Genomic DNA, 22,355 nt, shown 5'->3' with positions numbered 1-22,355 from the left:
CCAGGCACACTATTAGAAAACATGGATTTTAAAATGAACACATGGGGCTGGAGATGGCTCAGTGATTAAGAGCGCTGGCTGCTCTTCTAGGGACCCCAGGATCAATTCCTAGCACCCACATGGCAACTCACAACTGCCCATAACTCTAGTCCCAAGGGATACAATGCCCTCTTCTGCCCTCCATGCTCACCAGGCACACATGTACACACAGGCAAAACAAACACATTTAAAAAATAAAAAATTACATTGAATTAAAAATGAGCATACAAGCCAGACATGGTGGCACATGCCTGCAATCCTAGCACTCAAAAGGCTGAGGCTACTGTTCAAGGCCAGCCTGGGCTATACAGTAAGATCCTGACTCAAAAGAAGAAAAGAAAATGAAATAGGAAATTAACATCAGGGTTTAGATGTAGAATTTATTGGCTACCATAGAGCAAGAGAAAAGTCACATTTGTTCCCAAAACAAGTGCTATCATTAAGCAGAGGGGCAAGTGCTGGGACTGTCCATTGGTCAATTCTAAAGATGTCAGGACTGCTGGTACAAAGGTTCCTGCCTTTCTCGGGTTTACGGTTTATCCCTGTTAGACGGCAGGTACTGACAGACGGTCACCTTAGCTGCTATCCCTCCTGCTACACAAAGGGCCCAAGAATTGGTCCAAACAGGAAGGAGCAACAGCTGGACTCTTGGCCCTCTCTGTGGCCACCAGGCATACCAGGCCCCTACGGAGAGGCACACGTTCAGCAGCAGCCCATCATGCTGCATTTCTCTGAGTCTGCATCCAGTCTTCTCCAGATGCACTCCACCAACTCCAGAAAGCCAAGAGCTGCAAGACTTTAAATGCCTTTATCTGCAAGCCCTGACTGGGTCCCAGTCCCACTGTCCCCCAGAGGAACAGTCTGGCTTCCTCTTGGTCTCGACTGGTTCAAGCAGCAGCTGCACCTTCAGTGTACAGTTATGGCCTGCAAAGTGAAGATATTTTTCTGATCCAATAGAGATGGCTTTGTGCTCTGTGGTCCAAGACATCCGCTCACATGGACAAACACTTCAAAAGAGTTAAAGCCACCATGTCTCTCTCCCTGGGGCACGACAGTTACTCAGTAACTCCAAGGACAGGAGACAGTGATGGGGCCTACGAAGCCCAGCTGGCTGCCCTTGGCCTCACTCAGCACAGGGCAAAGTGTCCAAGTCCCAAAAGTCTTTTTTCTGACACAGAATGACAAAAACTGGCAGCAGTCTGGGAAGGGTCTTCATCCTCAATGACACTGGCAGCATCCAAGGGCCAATTCGGGATTCTCCTATGGACACTGAAATCCAGATGACAAAATGGTAGAGGCTACAGCACCTTCATGCCAGGAAACACTGGGCTCAGGGCAAATAACAGATGTGTGTCAAAGACTAGTGATGTCGATCCTCCTTGAACCTTGCCTGGTAGTGAAATGTGATAGAGTCCACATACTGCCAGCTCCTCTCACAAAGACATGGGGGGCTGGAGCTCAGAACAGCAGGCCTAAACAGAAACAGCTGGGGGGAGGGGCAGCCCAAGCCAGGTGTCTGATGGTGCCAGCTCCCCTATGCACTGGCTATATGACCTTGAAGAGTCCCTGCACCTCTCCGAGCTTCAAATCCTTACCTATGATGGAAGACTGCTCCCTTGGCCCACTGGGTGGCCTGATGCATAGCAGCTAGACCACCAGCAGGGACACAGAGAAGGGTTTCAGCCTCAGGAAGCCACCAGGAGGGGGACCAGGGGGAATGTGTGCTGCAAGGATCTGATGACAAAAGCCATCTGTCCCAAAATGAAAAGAACATAACAAAAATAGATCTGACCAGGTAACAGACGCTCCTGAGAGTAGATTCTTCCAAATGCTTCTAAACAGCTCATGTGGCCCTTCTGGGCTCCTCCTGACACTGTCATGTAGACTGCGGCCATGTCCAGTCCTACAGGCCATGCTTCCAATTGTCTGGAGTTAATATTCGGGCCCGGTTTTGTTCAAAGAGTTCTAACATTTTCTCCAAGTCGTGGTCAGCCTCAATCACCTAGAAATAAAACAAATGGGTCACAGGGTACACTGAAGTGACTCCACCCTCCCTGGGGCTGTATAAGAGGCTGAGGGGCCAAGAAGGTCAAAACCACACAGCTCCAAGCTCCAGAACAGTCTACACTCTGAACTGAATTTTTACCAAAGAATCCATCCCATCATCCATGCCTTTTCTTTTCATTGGAACTGGGAGAAAGGAGATTGTGTTGGGAACTAAACCCAGGGACTCAAACATCTAGACAAGCTCTCCGACGCTTTGCTAGGTCCCTACCCCCCTCAGGTTTCCTCTTCACAGTGAAGGAAAACACTCTGGAAGTTCCCACAGTGAAGATGTCCTTTGCCACAGCCTCGCCACCAGCTTCTTGGGTCCAGAATGTATATGTGGCCTACAGCCCAAAGCCATAAATAAAAACTCATCATCCCCTATTAAACATGTGACTGTCTCAAGTGGTGACTGACTGCCTAAGGTAATTTAGGAAGAGCAAACTGAAACACAAGGCATAAGGAGGAGGGCATACTGGTAGGAGGACACATCACCTCTGAGCTACAAGGAGTTACTGCAGTCAGCCCAGGAGGTCAAAGGCGGCAGCAGTGTGCCACTTCTACGCCCTCGGTACCTCCTGAGGGTGTAGGTGTGACACCCAAGAACAGACAACCACTGACATGCTCTCTGAAGACACTGAGTCACCTAACCACGATGAACGGGCTCTGCGTCACCCACCAAAGAATGGGGACCATCATCCCCAAAGGTCCAAACTCAAACCCAGGTCCAGAGGTAGCTAGGGTACCTCTTTGTAGTGATGCTGTGTGGGTAACGTGTTACTAAAATAACCAGCCTTTTCTCAAGTCTGTTCAAGTCCCTGTGAGACTGTCCAGAAATGGGGGCAGAGAGAGAAAGAGCTCTTTTCTGTGGCGTGGGTGACAGTCTCTGAGCCTTCCTCCCCATAGGAAAGTCTCTGCTCCAGGAGGGACACTGACTTACCAGAACAGGGGCTGCAGCTGGAAAAAGGCTACCAGTGACCAGCCACTCCTCATAGAGGCGATGAATAGCACTGAGGTATTCCTGCCACGGAAACACAAAGGCTGTGGGGAGTGGGAAGGGAGAAAAGCCCGCCCACCCAGGGTCTCACAGGCCCACATGGCAGGTCAGAATTCGCAAGGACTGTTAGGATGTGACATGAATGGTCCCTGTAACAACCAGCGTGGCTGTGTGAACAGCCTGTGGTTGAAATAGCAGTGCACCCCCAACCACCCACTGCTCGTCCCTCGCCAAGTTTAAAAGCCCGCCTCCCGACCTGGCATCTCGCATTTCTTGCCACTTCTCTATGGGAGACCCCGTTCCACCATGTGGAAGTGTACAGCTGTCAATGACAGGTGTCCCGGCACTCAGCAACCACTACACCTTCCCTCTGGCTTGTCACCAAAAGGGTCGAATTCCTTACTAAACTCTCCCTGTAGACCACTCATTATAGAGACTGTCCAGCCCATAAGGACCACTCCTGTGAGGAGCACAAGGGGAAGGAGACAGATGCCCCCAAGCCAGGTTACCTCCAGGCATCCCAGGCATTCAGCCCGTGTATGCGAGCTGCCCAGACCACCTCCTCCAGCAATAGTCTGCCCTCCATCCCAGAAGCTGGCCCACAAACCATGCTGCCACCTTCTTACACACCACTGGACACCCCCTGAGTGTCCTTGGCCCAACCATTAGTTCAAGCCCTTGGACAATGGCTTGGAAGGACTCCAAACATGACATTTCCTGGGAACATCTGAGCTGTTGAAGAGAGCACAGAAATGCCAAGCCCATCACAGCATGGCCTAAGCTCAGCTCCATGGTGCTCCATCCTCTATCATTCCTGTCTCTGAGATTTCAAAGGACATGCCTAGAGCAGGCTTGGACCATCATGGCTGATCCAAGGCAAAACTCAGCTGAGCTTTAGGGATTAGACAGACCTCTCAGGGCCCCCAGCCAAGCCCATCTTGAGTCCAGAGCACCATGGTGTCCCAAAAGAGCTTACCAAGCCCCTGTCTATCCTTCAAGGACAACTGTCCACATAAGGTACACAGTCCAATATTACCCAACAACTGCTAGGTACCAGGCCCAGGACACATGTTGAGGACAGAGGAAGTAAGACCAAATCTAAAAGTGTTCACAGTGTCAAGACAATTGGGAACAAACACCGTCAATATGCTGTCCTGCAGGCTGTCACTGCAGGAGGCCTAGGGGCAAGAGAAGGGCAGTGGAGGGAAGGTCGGGAAGTGACATCACAGCTAACGACAAAGAAACTACTGTACAGAGGCTCATTTACGTCAGTCCAACGTGTGTGCATGTGTGCGTCTGTGCGTGTGTCTATGCACGTGTGCGAAGACAAACTACTGTACAAGAGCAAAGGTACATACATATCCATGGTGTGCGTGTGTGCATGTGTGCATGTGTGTGTACATGCATGTGCCCCTCTAATCATGGGAGTGCAGAAGCCTGAGTCGGGAACCACAGGAAGTAGAGCAGTCCTGGCACCCACAAGGGCTCCAAAGCCGCAGAGGAAGCTAGAGTTTGCCCTCAGTTGTACTTCCTGTTTCTTGCTACAAAAGCCCTGATGGTGACCTGGTGGGCAACGAGGGAGGGCTAGCAGGAGAGGCGGAGGTGGCTCTAGCCTCTTACCATCGGAATGATTCTCTCCTCTTCCCTGCACCTCGTCTTTAATCTCTGGTAGCAGATCTCAGGAGTGGTTCGAAGATAAACTGAGATTTAAAAACACAAGCGGCTCTGACTGTCGGGCTCCCAGTGTGGAAGCAAAGACTAGGACGGCACGGGGCTGAGGTGGAGAGGCAGGCGCCCCCTGAGTGATAGCAGGAGCCTCAGCCCCAGCCTGCTCAGTCTCCCACTGGCCCCTGTGGGACCAACAGGAGTCCTGACGCTCGGCCCCCGACCCCGTTTCCACATGTCCTCAGCCCCACAGTCTCATCATGAAGCTTACAGGAAATCCATTCCTAGATGGGGTCTGGCAAGCCATTGCCATCAGCCAGTGTCCAGGTTCTGTCCCTCCCACACGACACAGAAAAGCCATCAGATCAGAACAGTTCAGGGGCCTGGATGTAACTAACCCAGGGGAAGGAAGTTTAAGGAACCACAGCCAGAGTTCCTTTACAGGGAGCAGAACCCCTAAATTCTGCCTGCCTTTGGGGAACTGTGATGGAGAGAGAACCATGGATGGCAGGTGTCCCTGCCTGCTGTCTCTGCAAGGGGGAACCTCACCCCAGCTGTACCCAGAGGATCCTCCAGTAGGGGGCAGGGAGAGACTGTCTTACCTATCAGATCAACAGAGATATCAATGTTCCTGATGAGCCAATCGAACCACTCAGACAGAATCACGTAGTCAACCTCAGGCATCTTCCCACTGCAGTGAGAAGTCACAGGTTTTTATTAACCCATGTGCTGTGTCATTTCCCCAAAGGACCCAGGCAGGGGTAGCTTCTGTTTGGAAGGGCACCACCAAGGGCACATTACATGGTGTGGTCCACAAATGATGGCCATGTAATACCGACAAGACCCTGAGCATCTATCTGACCTTCCACCACCATGGGGCTGGCCATGGCACTGATGGATGGAGAATGCTTTTGGAATTGAACTCCAAGCAGATAAGAACACTTTCGTCTGTCCTCTGAGCACACAGAAATCATTCAAGTTGGGAGTGAATCAGTGAGTCATTTTCACTCCTAGAACTTGTTTCCTATGAAAATACTCATGCATGCTTGCCATACACTATTCAGCATGAGAATGAATCTTGGTCTATCTCTGCAGAAGAACATAGCTGAAGGATGGTGTAGTAAAGTCATATGCAGAAAGACTCTGGGAAAAGATTCTGAACCTGATGCTCAATGAACACAGGAGACTAAACTGTATACATGTGCCCCAACCACATAAAAACAGCATTCGTCCATGAAATGACTAGAAAGAAATACACCATAATGTTCACAGTGCTTTTCTCTGAGCTGTAGAACTACTGACCTACAACTGTAGACTTTTTCCCTTTGCTCTTCTCAAATCTGAACACACTAGTACTCAAAACAAGAATGGGGTGTGGCACTGTTCTGTGTTTTAGATGTTAAAACTCAAAGAGCAAGACTGGGAAGGTGGCTCCGTAGGAAAGAGTGCTTGCTCTGCAAGCTGAGGGCCTGGGGACAATTTCCCACGGGGGGGGGGGGCGGCTGGGCATGGCCCTGTGTGTCTATAAACCCAGCACTGGGGTGTAGGGACAGACAAGAGTTCCCTGGCCAGCCAGTCTACCCAAAAGGCAAGCTTTGGTTCAAGAGAATATCTCAGGAGAAAAAGGCAGGAAGTGATAGAGCAGGATTCAATGTCCTCATCTGGTCTTGGTCTCCACATTTACATATAATGAGTGTATCAACAGAGAGAGAGAGAGAGAGAGAGAGAGAGAGAGAGAGAGAGAGAGAGAGAGAGAGAGAGAGAGAGAGAGAGAGAGAGAAAATAAGGGGGGACAAAGAAAGAGGAAACCTGGCTTCTACTTCTGGCATTCTTGGGCATCCTCTGCCCAGAGAGGACACAAACAAGACAAGAGTGGGCACAACTAGTGGGCACAGGCCAGAAAGCAACCAGGGGACTTCCAGGCCCTGGAAGAACACCTTCCCTTTGAGTGTCCTCTACCTGCATCATCTTGAGGGACCCAAATCTTCCTCTTCAGCAGTTTATACAAAGCTCTCAGGCTGCTCTTGGCATAATTGCACTCATTCTGCCTCCCACCCTCACCGAAAGAGGTAGGCTTCTCCTTTGGGGTGCTCTTCACTTGTTCAAGGCCTCAAAGGCAAGAACACTCTTAGAAATTTTGCTTTGAGGAGATGTAGAACCCCAATGTGTATCTGTGGGCTTTTCCAGAAATCCAAACCTTCAATTACAGATTGTAAAGCCAGGCCCCCACCCCTAGATCCTCAGCAAAGGTTCCAAGGATTCCTGGGAAAATGATCAACCCAGCACTGCCATGTCAGCCATGACTAGACCCCACCTGTGAAAGGGCTTTCCATCCCCATCATTAGCAAGCCTTTCCCTTGGACATATCAGGAAGTGGGGAAACACAAGTTTCTGGGCTACAGTTGATCGCTACACATGCCAGTACCTACCCAACTGAGCTCTCACAGGTAAGAACCAAGACAGTTCCAAGTGTACAGGTTAAGGATCCCACCAAACCTAATTCTACATTACATGTGGTCTAGGCTAGGAAAAACAGGTTGACAGTTCATAGACATGTTGGTTGTAACTATTTTATCTACCGTGTGAACCTGGCATGTATTCCTAAAGAGCAAATAAAAGACATTCAGATAGTTATACAGAGTGATACATGCTGGTCACTGATGCCCAGACTGTTTCTTAACTGACCCAGGACACACTGACAGTTTTTTGTCTGGTTGCTTAGTTGTTTTCCCTGAGACACGGTTTCTCTGTGTAGCTCTGGCTGTCCTGGAACACACTCTGTAGACCAGGCTGGCCTCGAACTCAGAGACATGCCTGCCTCTGCCTCCCAAGTGCTGGTATTAAAGGTGTGTGCCACTTTGCACAAATCTGGATCTATCTGCCTCTTTATTTAGTTTTTTGGCACCTTCTGCCTTTGGTGACTAGTTCTCATACAGCAGGATGAGATGGGAACAGAGGGCAGAAAGCTCTAAACAATCTCCTCTCTCTATAGCTCCCCATTATGATAATCTAGTGCACTGGGCATGTTGGAGTTCCAAGAAGAGTGACCTTACAGGAACCCCAAATACCGTTCTTTCTCCCATTGGTTCTCTGCAACTGTGGTCCAAAACACTTTTCACCATCAAAAAGAAAGCCTTTGGCTGGCAGCTGCTCCGCTCTGGGCCTGGAAATAAACCTAGAGCCCTTTACAACAAAGAGTACAAAACCCCAACCAGCAAACCAGAGGCAACACCTGTGAAATGGAAACCACAGGCTAGGTGCAGGAAAGGGGAAATCTTGCACCATAAACCTTTGGTCCGAAGGACAACTCCCAGAACTCAATCTTGTTCCCAGGGAAAGGGCCAAGGCACAGGGTTGGAGCACTCCCTGTAATACACAGTGCTGGCACAGTGGGCCTCATTCCTCACATCACAATCCTCAGCCAGAAGGCAGATGACAAATGCAGAGATCCCCAGGCCCGGCCAGCAGTGCTAAGGAGACCTGCATGTCAATGGGATGCCCAGGGAGAGGTGGGGAAGCACAGCAGACTCAGACACACAATACGCGGCAGCTCAGGACCAGCAGGAGCATTGCCCCCTCAAAAGTCAGTGTGTGAAAGAGGGGGCAGGCACCAAGGAGCAAGCTGGCTGGGGGCCAAAACCACCTAACAAGCGTGAACAAGCAGTGAGCAGGGCCCTCTGTGCTTGTTCCGATTAGAGTAGCAAAGCACAGACGGGGTCTGCCCTCAAAGAGCATATGATCCAGCTGGGGACAGTGACAGCAAGGAAATAATCAGGTTAAGCTGAACCACATGAAACTGCCACTTTTATCTATTAAAATTAGCCAAATGTTAACAATGCAAATAAAAGTCTTAAATACTACTAAGGACATCACTATTAAAAGTAGCAAGGGGCGGGCTGGGGGATGTGGCTTAGGGGTAAAATATTTGTTTGGTGTATTCAAGGACCTGGGTTTGATCCACAGCACCACACAAAAAGCAAAACCAAGGAGGCTCTACCCATCCATGCCAGATGGTCAGGGAGCTGGAGAGATGGCTCAGCAGTTAGGAGCAACTGTTCTTGCAAAGGACAGATTTCGATTCCCAGCACCCACGTGCAGGCTCACAGCTGTCCACAGATCTAGTCCAAGGGGATCCGGTGCCTTGTTCTGACCTCTGTGGGCACCAGATACACACACACAAAATAAAAATAAATAAATATTTTAAAAAGAGAGAGAGAGATGGTCAGGAAGGGCTGGGGCAGACTAATAAGGACTGCTGTGGATGGGAGGGCCAGGAACACCCTGCACAAGCATCAGGACCAGCTCTCTAAGAAGTGACAGCAGCACTGGAAGCTCAAAGCAGGAAGAGGTGGTAAGAATGGGGGCCCTGATGAGGACAGGGAACCAGGCACACAGCTCTAAAAGAAAGAGCTCAGAAAGGGCTGAAACTTCAGACTTTGGTCTGCAAGCCATTCCCTCTAAGACCCGTCAAATCATCAGTAACCTAAGCATAGAAATGTAGCCTATCTCCACCCCACCCCTGCTAGAGGCCAAAGCACTGGATGGGTCACTAGAAGCCTTCCAGGCTTCCATCTAGATGAAAGATGGAGCCCATGAGGACAGAAGCCAGCTTTGAGTGAAAAATCACAACTCAAAGAAACACTAGGCAGACTGACTACTCTAGTCCTTAACCTGATTATTTCCTTGAAGATTCCCAAATCTTCATCTTCCCAATAGACTTGCACTGTGCCATGGAATTCCTCTCGCCTGCCAACCTGGGCTCCTGTGAGCACAAGACCAGTGGAGTATCAGCAAGGGAACAACTTGAAAGTGCTCGTGTATCTCCATCGGGACTTTGGCCTATGCCACCCACAGGAGATAAAAGGCCCATGTTTGCTTCTGGTCCCAGAGGGGATAACAGGCAAGAAGAAGAGAAATGAGTTGCCTGGGTTACCCTAGCTAAGTCCATTCTAGTCTAGCCCATTCCCAGACATTTGGCTAAGCCCAGCCAAGGTAAAGGAGCCACCTGGATGACCTCCCAACTGACCTGGCAATAAACGAAGGTGGCTATCGCTACTGGGTTTTGTGGTTATTTGTTATACAATATTATAAATCAACAGAAACTCATCAATACTGTTGGTACTCCATAAGGTGAATAGGCAAGCTCCAAAATCAGTGGTTTAGGACTAGGGAGATAGCTGTTAGTAAAGTGTCTGTGTGAGTCTGAGGACCCAAGTTCAACTCTCAGATCTCACGTAAAAAGCACAGGCATGATGGTACCTGCTTGCAATCCCAGCACTGGGAAGTAGAAACAGGCAGATCCCTGGAATACACTGGCCAGCCAGCCTAGCCTAATCAGTGATAACTAAGCCAGTGAGTGAAAGCCTGTCTCAAAAAGCAAGGCAGAGGGCTGGAGAGATGGCTCAATGATTAAGAATATTTGTTGCTACTACAAAGGAACTAGGTTTGGTTTCCAGCACCCACATGGTGTCTCACAACTGTCTGTAACTCCAGTTTCGGGGGATCCAATACCCTTTTCTGACCAGGCACACATGTGGTACACATACATACATGTAAGCATAAAAACCACTTGTATACTGATAAAATTAATCTTAAAAAAATTAAAGCAATATAGATAATTTGAAGACCAAAACCAAGGTTGTCCTCTAGCCTACACACACACATACACACACACACACACACACACACACACACACACACACACACACACACACACACTTACATATACACAAAATCAGTGGTTTCATAAATAACGGACTATACAAACTACAGTACCTTCTATACAGGTTTTCTACAAAAATGTATCTTGCACTGTAAATTGACCTTTCCATCAACCGTACAGGTGACATCTAAAGGAATGGAAAAAGTGATTTACTCTCAGGTAACGAAGGGGATAAAGCCTGAAAACTTGCCCCACCCCTCTCACCCTGTCCTGTGTCCCTGCCATCTTTGCTGATCGTAAGACTGTGAGGAGAGGGTGACAGGATGGCAGACGTCAAATCAAATCCCTGTGCGTCTCCCTCCACCCTGACCGGACCTGACGGACCCATCCTCAAGTTGGGAGGACGAAGGAGACAGTAAAGACAGCGATGGGGGGTGGGAGGGCGGCCCACAGCACTGCTTTCACAGCAGAGGGGAGACTCGACTAGGGTGTGGACGGACCAGCAAGCTGCCCGGTAAGTACTGTCCAGTTGGTACCGTCTGGTGCGTGGAACCCTGAGACGGGGAACTTGTTTACCTGAAGACCAGAGTGTCTGAAGCAGAGCCCCAGAAGGCTAGGGTTGGGAGGCATTCTGGAGGCTCGGCCTGCTAAAACTGCGAAGTTCTCTGCCCAGCAGGCAAGAGGATGACTGGATATCACCTTTCTGCAAGTCGCTCACACCCTGTATGGACCATCGTTCCCTTCAGCTACAACACTCTTTTGGGAAGCAGGAGGAACTTTTACCCTGACACCTAGTGGACAAAGTGTGGCCCGCAGCAGCCACAGGCACATGCAAACTCACAACCCACTCTCTGCTTACCTGTCCGCCCTCCAGGATTTCTGCGCACCCATCCTTCCTCCTATCCTTTCTGGACATCTTGCCCCTATCTTTCTTTGCCTGTCATTTCCTGGCCCCCTCTTCAGCCATCTCTCCTGCTGAGTCCAACCAGCTGTCTCTGCCTCCTTAGCAGGTGTCAGCCCATATCCCATAATATTCACATATCAATGAATATAATTTAGAGTGCCCACTTAGGCAAAGCAGAGCAAACCAAGGGGAAAGATGATAACTGTAGGTGCTCTGTTCTTGATCACTTAGAGAAACATTTGTGGAAGGAAAAATTCATATTCGTCCAAAGATTTTAGTTAAGTCTGTCAATGTGAAACGATTTATATCACTAGAAGAATGGTAACTACAGCTATAGGTAACCAGGCTTGGATCAAACTGATCAGCATAATGACTGTGCCAATATAATTGGCTATAGGGGTGTCTTGCATCCTACATGGAAAGGCTATAGCTGTGCATAAAGCTTTGCCCATAGGTATCACTCATGGTCTCCCTTACCACCTTATCTCCTAAGATAATCTACCCCTGCTGATACAAGGGCCTAAGCAGCCCTGTATGTCCTGTCCTGCCCCAATACTTGATTTAAGCAGTGCTAGCCATTTGTGACCCAAGGAGAATCAGATCCTTTCAAGTATCTGAAAGCCAGACCCCACGAAGTTTTGATCAATAGTTCTCAAACACGTAGACACACAGAACATGCATCCAGGAGCCCTGGACAGCTGGATAAGGCACAGACTGTTAGACCTCAGCCCCAGATCTTCGGACTCAGTAGATCTGGGGAGGGGCCAGGAAATGTCCAATCCTAACGTCCTCAGGTGACAAGTGCTGCTGCAGTCCAGGGAGCACTCTGGTTAAATGATGCTAAGTCTATCAGTGGTCAGATTACAAAAACGTGAGCTCAGGAGGTATCAGGACAGCCACCTGTGAGGACAGGAGACCTTGCTGTAGTCAGAGAAGACTGTGCAGCATGCAAGCCCAAGAGACTTCCTCATGAGACTTCCCTATCTGACAACACCCTGAACTTGAAGAATGATTTGTTTGACAAGGTTGGAAGCGAGATCTGAACTGTACCTGAGGACGAGTGTGCTGGTCCAGCATAGTGAGCTGCACGTAAGTCTGCAGTGTGAGACCCCACCGACTGGCATTGTGGTACATTAGACCCTGCAGAACAAAAAAACAAAGCACTTTGTGTCCAAATGGCAATTGCAGGCTCAGGTCTATCAGTCACTGAAAGCCATTTCAGGAAACCTACATGGGCAGGGGTGGGGCCAGAGGTAGACTCAGGACAACCTCATGGCTCTCAGAATAGGGTGGACAGAGACAGATGTGAATAAAATTATAGGAGAGTCCCCTAACAGCCAGGCCATATGAGGAACAAGCACTCAGACATTTGTAGTTGACCTTGAGTTTCCCTGTGGTCTGTTCTCCATCCAGCAGCCAAACTGAGCTTGTTAATATCTCCCTCTGCTCCAAACCTTCTAGGGACTTTGCATTGTATTCAAATCAAATCCAAACCCCCATCCCGGTCATAGACACTAGAAATCCACTGCCATCCTCGTCTCTTATCCTTCTTCCTCAGCTTCTAGCCACATACACTTCCTTAGTGTTCTGCAAACATGCCGAGCAGGACCCCATCTCAGGGCCTGCAAACCTGCCTCTTTACTCTTGCTCCAGATGTCTGCAATGCTCCCTCCCTCAGGTGTGGGCCTCTGCCCAAATGTCACCTTACCAGAGATGCATTCTCCTACCTACCCTACATTAAATAGAGGCTAGCCCTCAATCATTCTGTCACCTACAGATAAAAACACTTCCTTCTCCAGCTGCTCACTAAGAATCTTTTGCTTCTCTCTCTGCAATGTGTGTTGTATTGGGGGTGGGTGGAAAGGACAGGGAAGCCCCAGTCTTATTATAAAGCCAGGATGGTCAGGAATTCAGGGAAAGTGAGCAGCTTAGTCAGAGACAGCCCCTACTCCCACTGTTAGGAGTTCCATAAGAAGACCAAGCTACACAACTGTAACATATAGGCAGAAGGTCTAGGTCTGTCCCACGGAGGCTTCCACCCAGGTTGTTAGTTCAGTCTCTGTGAGCCCCTATGAGCCCAGGTTAGTTGATTCTGTGGGTTTTCTTGTGGTGTCCTTGACCCCTCTGGCTCCTACAATCCTTCCTCCCCGTCTTCCGCAGGATTCTCCAAGCTCCACGTAAGGTTTGGCTGTGGGTCTCTGCAACTGTTTCCATCAGTTGCTGGGCGAAGCCTCTCTGATGACAATTCACCCACATTCACCCACCACATTCTTACATCTAAGTGTCTCCTTCGTCCCCACACTGATATTAGTGCCAGGGAACCGAGACTTTATACTGCTCAGCGTCTGGCATGCAGAGCAGTGTCTACCACGCAGAAGGTATGTGATAAATACTCTCTGAATGAATGAGCAAGCAGATGCTAAGGCTAGGCAGTGCAGCTGTGCTCTAGCAAACAGCAGAGAGCACAGGAGACACAGATGCCGCTGCTGCGGAACAGAGTCCAATGAACTCCAACTCCGTGAGGTATTGCCAGAGGCTTGCAAGGCACTGCTAAAACCATAGCTTTCTTAGCTGAGAAACACTAAGCACCCCCATAACATGGGATGGAGCCCAGAACCAAGACCCCTTTCTTCACCCCCTCTGCTAGTGCCTGCTTTCTCTCCATCGTTTTCCAGCAGGCAGCTCGGGGCTTTCTGAGTGGAGGAGGAGAAGAGGCGTGTGCACACTGTGGCCCCTGCCTCCTTGGGAGGAAGATAGGCAGCTTCGGGGTAAACAACAGGATCTATTACTAGATAATACCAGGCCCAAACCCAAATCAGAGGCTCTTCTAGAAGCTGATGACCTAGAACTAGGTTCAAGGAAAGCTAAGCCACTTGGAATCCTTAAAGACAGCCGGAAGGGGGTTCCTGGCTTTGTGCACACCCACCCAGGCCTCTTCTTTCTTTCTTCTGACCTGCCATTCTCCTTTCTTCTGAATCAGTGTGGACAGAGTGGGTGTGCACCGGCTCTGGTCTCAGCACCACTGTTCCTAGGTACTCACAGGGAAGCTGGCAGTCTGTGCAGGAAACAGAGCACTCACCAGGGGATTGTGGCCACGGACATTTCTCCACTTGAGCACAGGCTCCATCAACACCTGCAAGGAAAGAAAGCATGCTGTAACAGCATGCCAAGTTTAGAAGACAGACAGACAGACAAGACTACTGTCTGGGTGCCAAGGGTGGGCCAAACAAGCTAGGCCTCTGAAAGGCCACAGCTTCTTCTAGGTGGGGCCCTCCTGTGACTTCCAAAAATGACCTGTAAATAACTGAAAAGCAGCTCGGTCTGAAGGGGAGTGGGCTTACCAAGGCCAGCCGAGCTCTTCGTAGCTTGGAGACAAACACGGGTGGCTCTGAAGTTTCACAGCCTGAGCTGGGACCTGGCCCCGATACACACTACTGTATGGGTCAGGGCTCTCTACAGGGGCAGATCCAAGAACAAGAACATAGCAGGTGACATAAAGAAGGAACTCATTAGCAAAACTGGCTTGTGTAATTATGGAGGCTAAGAACTCTGTCTTGTGACAGGTTGTCTAAAGCTGGGATTCCAGGGATACAAGGAGCACGGTTCAGTCTAGTTCCAAAGCCTGAAAACCAGGGAAGTCATTGGGGTAATGTTAAGTATCAGGCCGAAACACTGGAACCTGGGCCTCAGGCTAAGTCCCAAAGTCCTAAGGCTGGAAAGCCTGGAGTTTTGATGTCCCACAGCAGGAAAAAGAAGAAGGAAATCCTTTTCTTTTTTGTTCTATCCAGGCCAAAGCCACCTATAGGTCCCCATTCACATTCCCTCCTTGTAAGCCCACCAATTTATATGCCAGTCTCCTCTGGAAACACTCTCTGAACATGTATAGAAATAATGCTTCAGTAGTTCTCCAGGCACAGTACCTGCCTCCTTATTCATGAGGTGTGTTGCAAGATCCCCAGTGGATGCCTGAAGCTTCAGATACAACAAGCCTGGGACATGCCATGTTTTTTGTTTTTGTTTTTGTTTTTTCCTATGCTAGACAGATTCACATGGGACAGAATAAGATGGCATGAGGTTTCATTGGGTACATCATACTATAATGCATAATTTAATTTTTATGAATTGTTTAAAACTAGAATGTTCTACTTAATATTTTTAGATGTTGGTTGACCTCAGGTAACTGAAACCACAGAAAATGAAGCCACAGCTGAGTGTGGGAGGCTGCTGTAGTCTTGAATTCAGTCAAGCTCTCACCCAAAATTAACTATCACATCATATAAATTTTATAAGTCAATTATCCTTTTGTTTCCTCTTCTCAATGGAGATAATAGTGCTTACCTCGGAGGGGTTATGCATATAAGCACGGAATCAATTAGATAATACCATAAACACTTAACATGGTTGTTGGAGCCCATTTTCAGGTTTCCTAGTGGCTTTACCCAGCAGGTCTACATAGAGAGGATGACTGGACCACGAGCCTGAGTACAGGTGTCTGAGATGGTCTGCACTTGGCTGTGCTGGGGGAGGTCTTGTGCTCCACCCCTTGGCACCTTTTAAATACTCTAGGGCAGAGACATTCGAGGCCTAATGGATTAGGATCCAGGTCCTTTTGAAGCTATCCTGTATTTTCTATCTTTTCCTCTCCCCTCTATTCTTCTAACTAATATTTCCTGCTGCTTCTACTCAAAAATACTCTGGGGAAATGTGGGGGTGAGGGATCCACACATGGTACATAGGAAGGATATTAGCTATTGCTGCTGCTACTGTTGTTAATTGGCCCCAAGGTCTATAGTGAGAACATAAGGACTTTTCAAGTTCTATTGAGAGGTTCACTACTCAAGACAAGTGCTGTGACCCTAAGACGCCCTTTTCTGGTCTGATGATTGATGAGACACATCAGCCAACACTAACAGCTAATATTAACTGCCATGAGAGGGCACAGCACCAAATCTGCAAAGAGGAAATATACCTGGAGGGAAACTGGCAAACCTCCCAAGTATCCTTGCCCAGTGGGGTCTCATAACACACAATTTCCCCAGCAACAAGTTGCCACAGCACATGCAAAAGGCTGTCTACCAGGGAAGCTGACCTAGTAGACCTGGGAGTTCAGGGACGTCAGAGGTGCACAGGCTATCACTGCCTGGAACCTGCCAAACCCCCAGGCCTCCAAGAAGCAAGCAGTTGTTCAGGACAGTCCATACTGTTTGCATCCAGGCACAGAAAGCTTCCCTTCTGAGGCAGGAATGGTGGGAATCCTCCCTCGACCTCTGTTTCCATGTGCTGGCCAAGGCCAACCTTTCGGGCAGACCTCTAAGCAGCTGTCCGGGGCCTGCGATGTCAACTCTTCTCTGCACAGCAGACACAAACAAGACCAGGGCTGGAAAGTGATTCTTATCTTAGCAAACCACATATATCTTTAATAGAATTAAACTCAAGGAGGGAGGGAAGAAGGAAAGAAGGGAGGGGAGGAGGGAAGCAGCAGTCAGAAAATCTGCAATACGGCTTCACCATCCCTAATCTGACATCCAAGACGCTTCGACTTCCCAGCAGACATTACACCACAGACAGAAAAGTCCATACTTAGACCTCACACGACAGATCAGTCAAACACACCAAATACTGGTCCGGGCTACTGAAATTACCTTCAGGCCATGTGCATAAAGTACACACATAAATGAATGTCCTGTTTAGACTTGGGTCTCATCTATAAGATCATTACATATTATATCAAATATTCTAAAATATGAAAAACAATCCAAATCTGAAACACTTCTGATCCCAAGCATTTCAGACAAGAGACACTAAATCTGTAACAAAAGAGCCACAGAGATACAAGACACCAAGACCTAGAACAGAGAATGAGGGTCACACCACAGACAGAAGTGATTCTTAAACATCTATGAAGTTACTCTTAGTGGCTGAATTTTAAATTAACTAGAAATACATAACCAGCTGCGCACAGTGCTACTCACCTGCTGAGACACTGATACCTCAGAGCAAGGCTCAGCAGCCTGCCTTCTCTACTCTCACACATATATTCTTCCTAACCAGACTATGGGGAGATCTGTACATGCACCACCCAACACGGGCCACAAACCACATACAACCATTATGACCTTGGAATTCGACCACAGATGTTCCTCTATTTACAATGGGGCTATGTCCTCACTTGAAAATAGAGCAAGTTGAAAATGCGTTAAATATACTAATCTACTGGGTATCACAGTATAGTTTCTACTGAATGTATACTGCTTTGGCAGCACTGTATATTAAAAAAAAAAAAAAATCCTAGGTTGAAAAATTATGACTTGAGGACTATCTGAGGTCCAAATTGAGAATGCTGTAAGTGTTAAATAAATGTCCAATCCCAAGGATTTAGTATGAAACACAGAATGTAAACAGTTCATTTATCACTTTAATACTGACTTCATATTGACACACTAATATCTGGGATGTCTCAAAGCGCTCCTCTTGCTTCACTCCGTGAGGCTTTTAAAAATACTAGATCACACGTGTGGACTGCACTGGGGACTGGCATCATCCTTCTGTTGGACAGGGCTATCTGTGCCTTGCATAACTTATTCCACTCAGGCATTTCAGGTTCCTTCAAACCCAGTGTGAGTGCCATACCTCGACGTCTGTTGTGTTGGAGAAGAATTCCAGGCATGTTGTCTTCCCACTTGCAATATTGCCTTCAACACAAACCTGGCAGAGGACAGATGTACGTTAGGGACAGAAATCAAGCATCCGGAGGAACATGAGGGAAAAACTAGGTTAGGGTAAACAGCCTACTTGGTTCAGTCTAGGAGTTTGAGTGGCAAGCCAAAACCCTGCCTCGGGAATCCCCCAAGGTCCCACTTAGCAGTAACAGAAAAAGCATCCCCCATCCTGCCCCCTACTGACAAACCCGGGTGATGCACCCACACCAGATCCAGTCCCTCTTTTTGTTAACAAGCTGGGGGTCAAACCCAGAGCCTCATACATCCCAATCAAGTTGTCTACCACTGAACTTCATGCTCAGCCTAATCCAACACACTGTCCCCTTATGTCACCTGAACCCACACACAGCTTGTCTGCCCTGTCTAGTTCTGGGCCCTTCCCTAGTTCTACCCTTCAGATTGCCATGTATCAGCTATAAAAAGTGACTTTAACCTGAGTCTATCGATGGCTTTGAGGTTGAAGTGCACATGTATGCTGTCTAGGATCCAACTCGCTGACTACAGAGAAGCTCTCAGTCACTGACTGGTATTAGCCAAGGAGAGGAGGGAAAAAAGCAGCAGAGACTTTTGCCACAGGTGGGTAGCCTCGCCACCCTGTGTAACCTCCCCAGAATCTGGGAAGTTGATCCTTACATGTTTCACAGAAAAGAAAACTGAAACTCACAGAAGGGGTTCAATAAGGGAAACCAGACTGAACGTACACCCTCGGCATGATGGCTGCCACCTGGGGAGGCATGCCCAACCATTCTAAGGCTCAGCCTGGCACCCCTGGTGATAGATTGACCGAGTGGTTTGGGTTCCAGCAGATCACAAGAGATGCACAGTTCAGCATAAGACAAATTGGTCCTTAAGAACACTCATACATCCTCTGGGTCACACGGAGAAGTACTCTATCACACAGTGGCCTGTTGCTTCACACCAGGGCTGGAGGTATCCACAGCTATGTGGTGACTTGCCGGGGCAGTAATCCAGGCAGGTGGGTGGAATTCACACCCAGGCCCAACAGGCCCCTTCTCGTGACCTCAGGCAGCACCTGTCACATTCTACATTATAACACCTATCACAGCTGGCCACCACACCCAGTGTAAAACTCTCCCTAGCAAGCACACTGTTGATTGGCAGCAAAGGTCTCCAGAAATGGACAATGACACTTCCCACAGATGCCAGGCCACCCTCTAATCCCAGAGTCAGTTGGTACCTTTAGGACCCAGAGTAAATACAAAATAAACCCAAGGGAGTAAGTGAAAGGCAAGAAGAAACCCCACAGGGCATTACTGGGCCTTCTGTTGCTGCTCTTCCCTGAAAACAACTTTTCCTCTCCCCTGGATACAGAAAAGGAACTCAAGATGGACGTCACTCTACATCTGATAATTCTCTACTGTTCACTACAATGACTTCAATACTGTTCAACAGTTAAAAAACACTTACCCTATTCCCATCAGAAAATCCTGAAGAGATTCACTGGCCAGTGAATCCCTGGGATTTTTCCTGGCCCTGCATCCCAGCACTGGAATGACAGACACCTACATTGCTTTTAATGAAAGGGCTGGGGAACCACACTCAGGGCCCCATGCTTAGACAGCAAGCACTTTTTCCACTGAGCCCCCACCACCACCAGCCTCTGCCTGGTTTCCAGACGGGGTTACTTTGTGCAGCCCTGACTGTTCTGGAACTCCCTCTGTAGATCAGGCTAGCCTTGAATTCACAAAGATCCTCCTTCCTCTGTCTCCCCAGTGCTGTGATTAAAGGCATGAGCCACCACAGCCTATGCCTGGGTCCTTTTTTTTTAGTTTTTCAAGACAGGGTTTCTCTGTATAGCTTTGTGCCTTTCCTGGAACTTGCTTTGAAGACCAGGCTGGGCTCTAACTCACAGAGATCCACCTGTCTCTGCCTCCCCAGTGCTGGGATTCAAGGCGTGCGCCACCACTACCCAGTTAGGGATTTAGCTCAGTTGTAGAGCGCTTGCCTAGCAAGTGCAAGGCCCTGGGTTTGGTCCTCAGTTCTGGAGGGAAAAAAAAGAAAAAGCCTGGGTCCTTCTTACAGTGATGTCTAAAAAATATTTGATGAGGGGTATATGCCCACAGAAGAAATTTAAGTCACCACACAGAAAGCATCACCCATAATTTCAATTCAAAGATAAACACCATTACCTTTGGCCTGCTTCCCCATGTACATTTCTCATCTGAGTCTTTCAACTGCTTGCTGAAGGCCTACTATGTGTCTAGCACTTTATATGCAAAACTTAGTCCCAACCTCCCCAGTGCTCACACACGCACACAAAAAATAAAGTGATAAGAAAGAAACAGGGGGTTAAAAAAATGGAAGGGTGTGCTGTCAAAGTACACAGGCAGCTTAGGCCTAAGTCCTGAGCCTGTGCCACACTCCACTTTCCTCCGGAGGCAGAGTCCAGTCTCCAACCATTATAACTGACACGGATGAGAATCTACCCCACATCTTTCTCTGGTGCTGAGGATGGGATTCACCTTGTGCTTGCTAAGCGCACCCTTCTAACTGAAATTTACGCCAACTCTCATTTTCACGTTTTATTTAGAGATAGATATCATCTCGTAGTTGCTTTTTTTCACTGTGTGCACATATTGCTTCACTCTCTGGCTCAAAGAAAATGAAATTATTCTACACTGGAGAATACATGCAAAGAGGAACTTACCACTGCTTTTTTCTCTTTATCATTTTCTCTATCTTTATCTAAAAAAGAAAGGAAGTTGATGTTTCAATTATTCACTCTTCTCTGTGCTAATCGGATAAATAATCACCATGCAAACAGTCATTTTTATGCTTGCTTCTTGACTCTAAAAATGTTTACCATTCTCGGGACCCTCTATGGTTGGGTCTTGCATGTGACACTGTCTGATGTCTGCCTGGATCCAGGTCCATTTGTGCATGCTTACTTTCCTTCGCTTGGTATATTCTACTTCGTTTTCACCTGTATTGTGTGCTTAGGATCTTCACAGTGGACATAAAGAATGACCTACACTCAAGAGATTCCAAAGGGCGGCCGGTGGGCTTGGGCTTAGGGCTGGGACGCAGGCCGTCTGTTTTCTAGGCCAAGGCTGGCAACACTGCCAACCCCTGGCAGCAGGCGGAGACCAATGCTCCATTTGGGAAGAGGAGGATCCCCACTGCCAGCAAGAGTAAGAGAAAGTAAGAAGCCTGAACCACTGAGAGCTGGTTAAATGCAGCTTCCGCCCCATTTTCTCCTAAGGGCTTAAGAATCTGACCAGAAAACGGAAAGAGAAGCCGTGCTTGAGCCCCAAGTGCGGGTCCTCACAATTCCTTAGGGCCTCGGAGAAGTCCGGCGACTTGCAGGGGAGGAGGAGGGGACCAGCGCGACCCCTACGAAGTGGCACAAAAGTACGAGTTACCCGGAGGCAAGGCGCGGTGAGATGCCCACAGCGGTCCGGTGCCCGAAATGAGGCTCCCAGGACTTCCGGGGCTTACGCTACGAAGAGATCGGGAAGCCCAGCTACATAGCGGCCGCAGCAGCATAGCCCCAAATTGATGTGCTAGCCCGACTTCCTTCCGGTGGGCTCTGGAGCCCCGCCCCACCCCTCTCCCGGCCCCGCCCCTTAAAGGGTCCTCGAGTATTTCTCCCTCTAGGCCCCACCGAAGAGATTCAAAGTGAGGATTACAGTTTACAGAAGGTAGAACGCACCCCTTATCTAACTAAACTGAGGGAATGGGTGAATAATAATGCCGGGAGCTGATTAGTTCATTAACATATCAGATTATTTCCTTAACTGCCTGCTCCATCCACACCTGGCACACACCTACTCGCGATGTCCTGTATTTTCCTTCTAAAGATTCTGCAGGTAGACATTGTCATCCCCATTTTCCAAGATTGTCCTCGAAGAGTTGGGCTTGCTTAAAAGGGCCCTAGGTTTAATGCCCTTCATCACAAAAAGCAGAGTGAAGGACATAAGGAGGGGGAGCTGGGATGCAAGTCACCGTTTCCAAGCCCACAGTCTTTGACCTTTCCAACATTTGGACTATAATGTTGACCCCTCAGGAAGGCACAGCCAATATCTCCACTGAATGGACAAAAGGGGATAAGAAGAAACCATGTAACCCCCCACTTGTAAGCAAGTAGCAAAAATGAGCTCAGATTAGGCGCATCTGTCCCAGAGCAATAAGCCCAGCTGTTGCCACCTTGACTGTATATGACAGTTGCTACGTGTGGGTAGAGAAGTTTTCTACTTCCTCCAGCTTGCAAGATGCTGGCAGTCATCTTGGACAGAGAGAAGAAAGATATTTTCAGGTTTTGCCTTACTCTTTAGAGATGTCACCAGAAACCATCACCCTAAC

At 48.5% G+C, this 22,355-nt stretch overlaps 1 protein-coding gene across 2 annotated transcripts; it reads right to left on the bottom strand.

Annotated features, from left to right (window-relative positions):
* Window positions 1-399: 399 nt before the first annotated feature.
* Tk2 (thymidine kinase 2) lies at window positions 400-21,587 on the bottom strand. 2 transcript variants are annotated; one of them, XM_006978486.4, is made up of 10 exons: window positions 21,416-21,587; window positions 20,701-20,738; window positions 17,944-18,018; window positions 14,393-14,446; window positions 12,364-12,453; window positions 10,523-10,596; window positions 5,350-5,438; window positions 4,703-4,782; window positions 3,026-3,106; window positions 400-2,041 (listed from the first exon to the last, which is right to left on the bottom strand). In XM_006978486.4, the coding sequence occupies exons 1-10, from the start codon at window positions 21,537-21,539 to the stop codon at window positions 1,943-1,945; spliced, it is 804 nt and encodes a 267-aa protein (XP_006978548.2). In that variant the 5' UTR covers window positions 21,540-21,587; the 3' UTR covers window positions 400-1,942. The 2 variants fall into 2 exon arrangements, with proteins under 2 accessions (XP_006978548.2, XP_042133171.2); XM_042277237.2 differs by having other exon boundaries at window positions 21,322-21,577.
* Window positions 21,588-22,355: the final 768 nt, after the last annotated feature.

Source organism: Peromyscus maniculatus, chromosome 5, assembly GCF_049852395.1.
Source record: "Peromyscus maniculatus bairdii isolate BWxNUB_F1_BW_parent chromosome 5, HU_Pman_BW_mat_3.1, whole genome shotgun sequence".
Lineage (NCBI taxonomy): Eukaryota > Metazoa > Chordata > Mammalia > Rodentia > Cricetidae > Peromyscus > Peromyscus maniculatus.
The sequence above is the reverse complement of the archived record's forward strand: the minus strand, read 5'-3'. Positions and strand labels throughout refer to the sequence as shown.

What these genes read in the sequence shown, in the direction of transcription:
- Tk2 (XM_006978486.4), bottom strand. Translation starts at nt 21,539, where the DNA reads ATGCTGCTGCGGCCGCTATGTAGCTGGGCTTCCCGATCTCTTCGTAGC. An exon ending in TCCGTGGCCACAATCCCCTG is followed by an intron (nt 12,454 to 14,392) that starts GTGAGTGCTCTG and finishes TTTGTTCTGCAG; the next exon opens with GGTCTAATGTACCACAATGC. An exon ending in TATCTCTGTTGATCTGATAG is followed by an intron (nt 4,783 to 5,349) that starts GTAAGACAGTCT and finishes TTTAAATCTCAG; the next exon opens with TTTATCTTCGAACCACTCCT.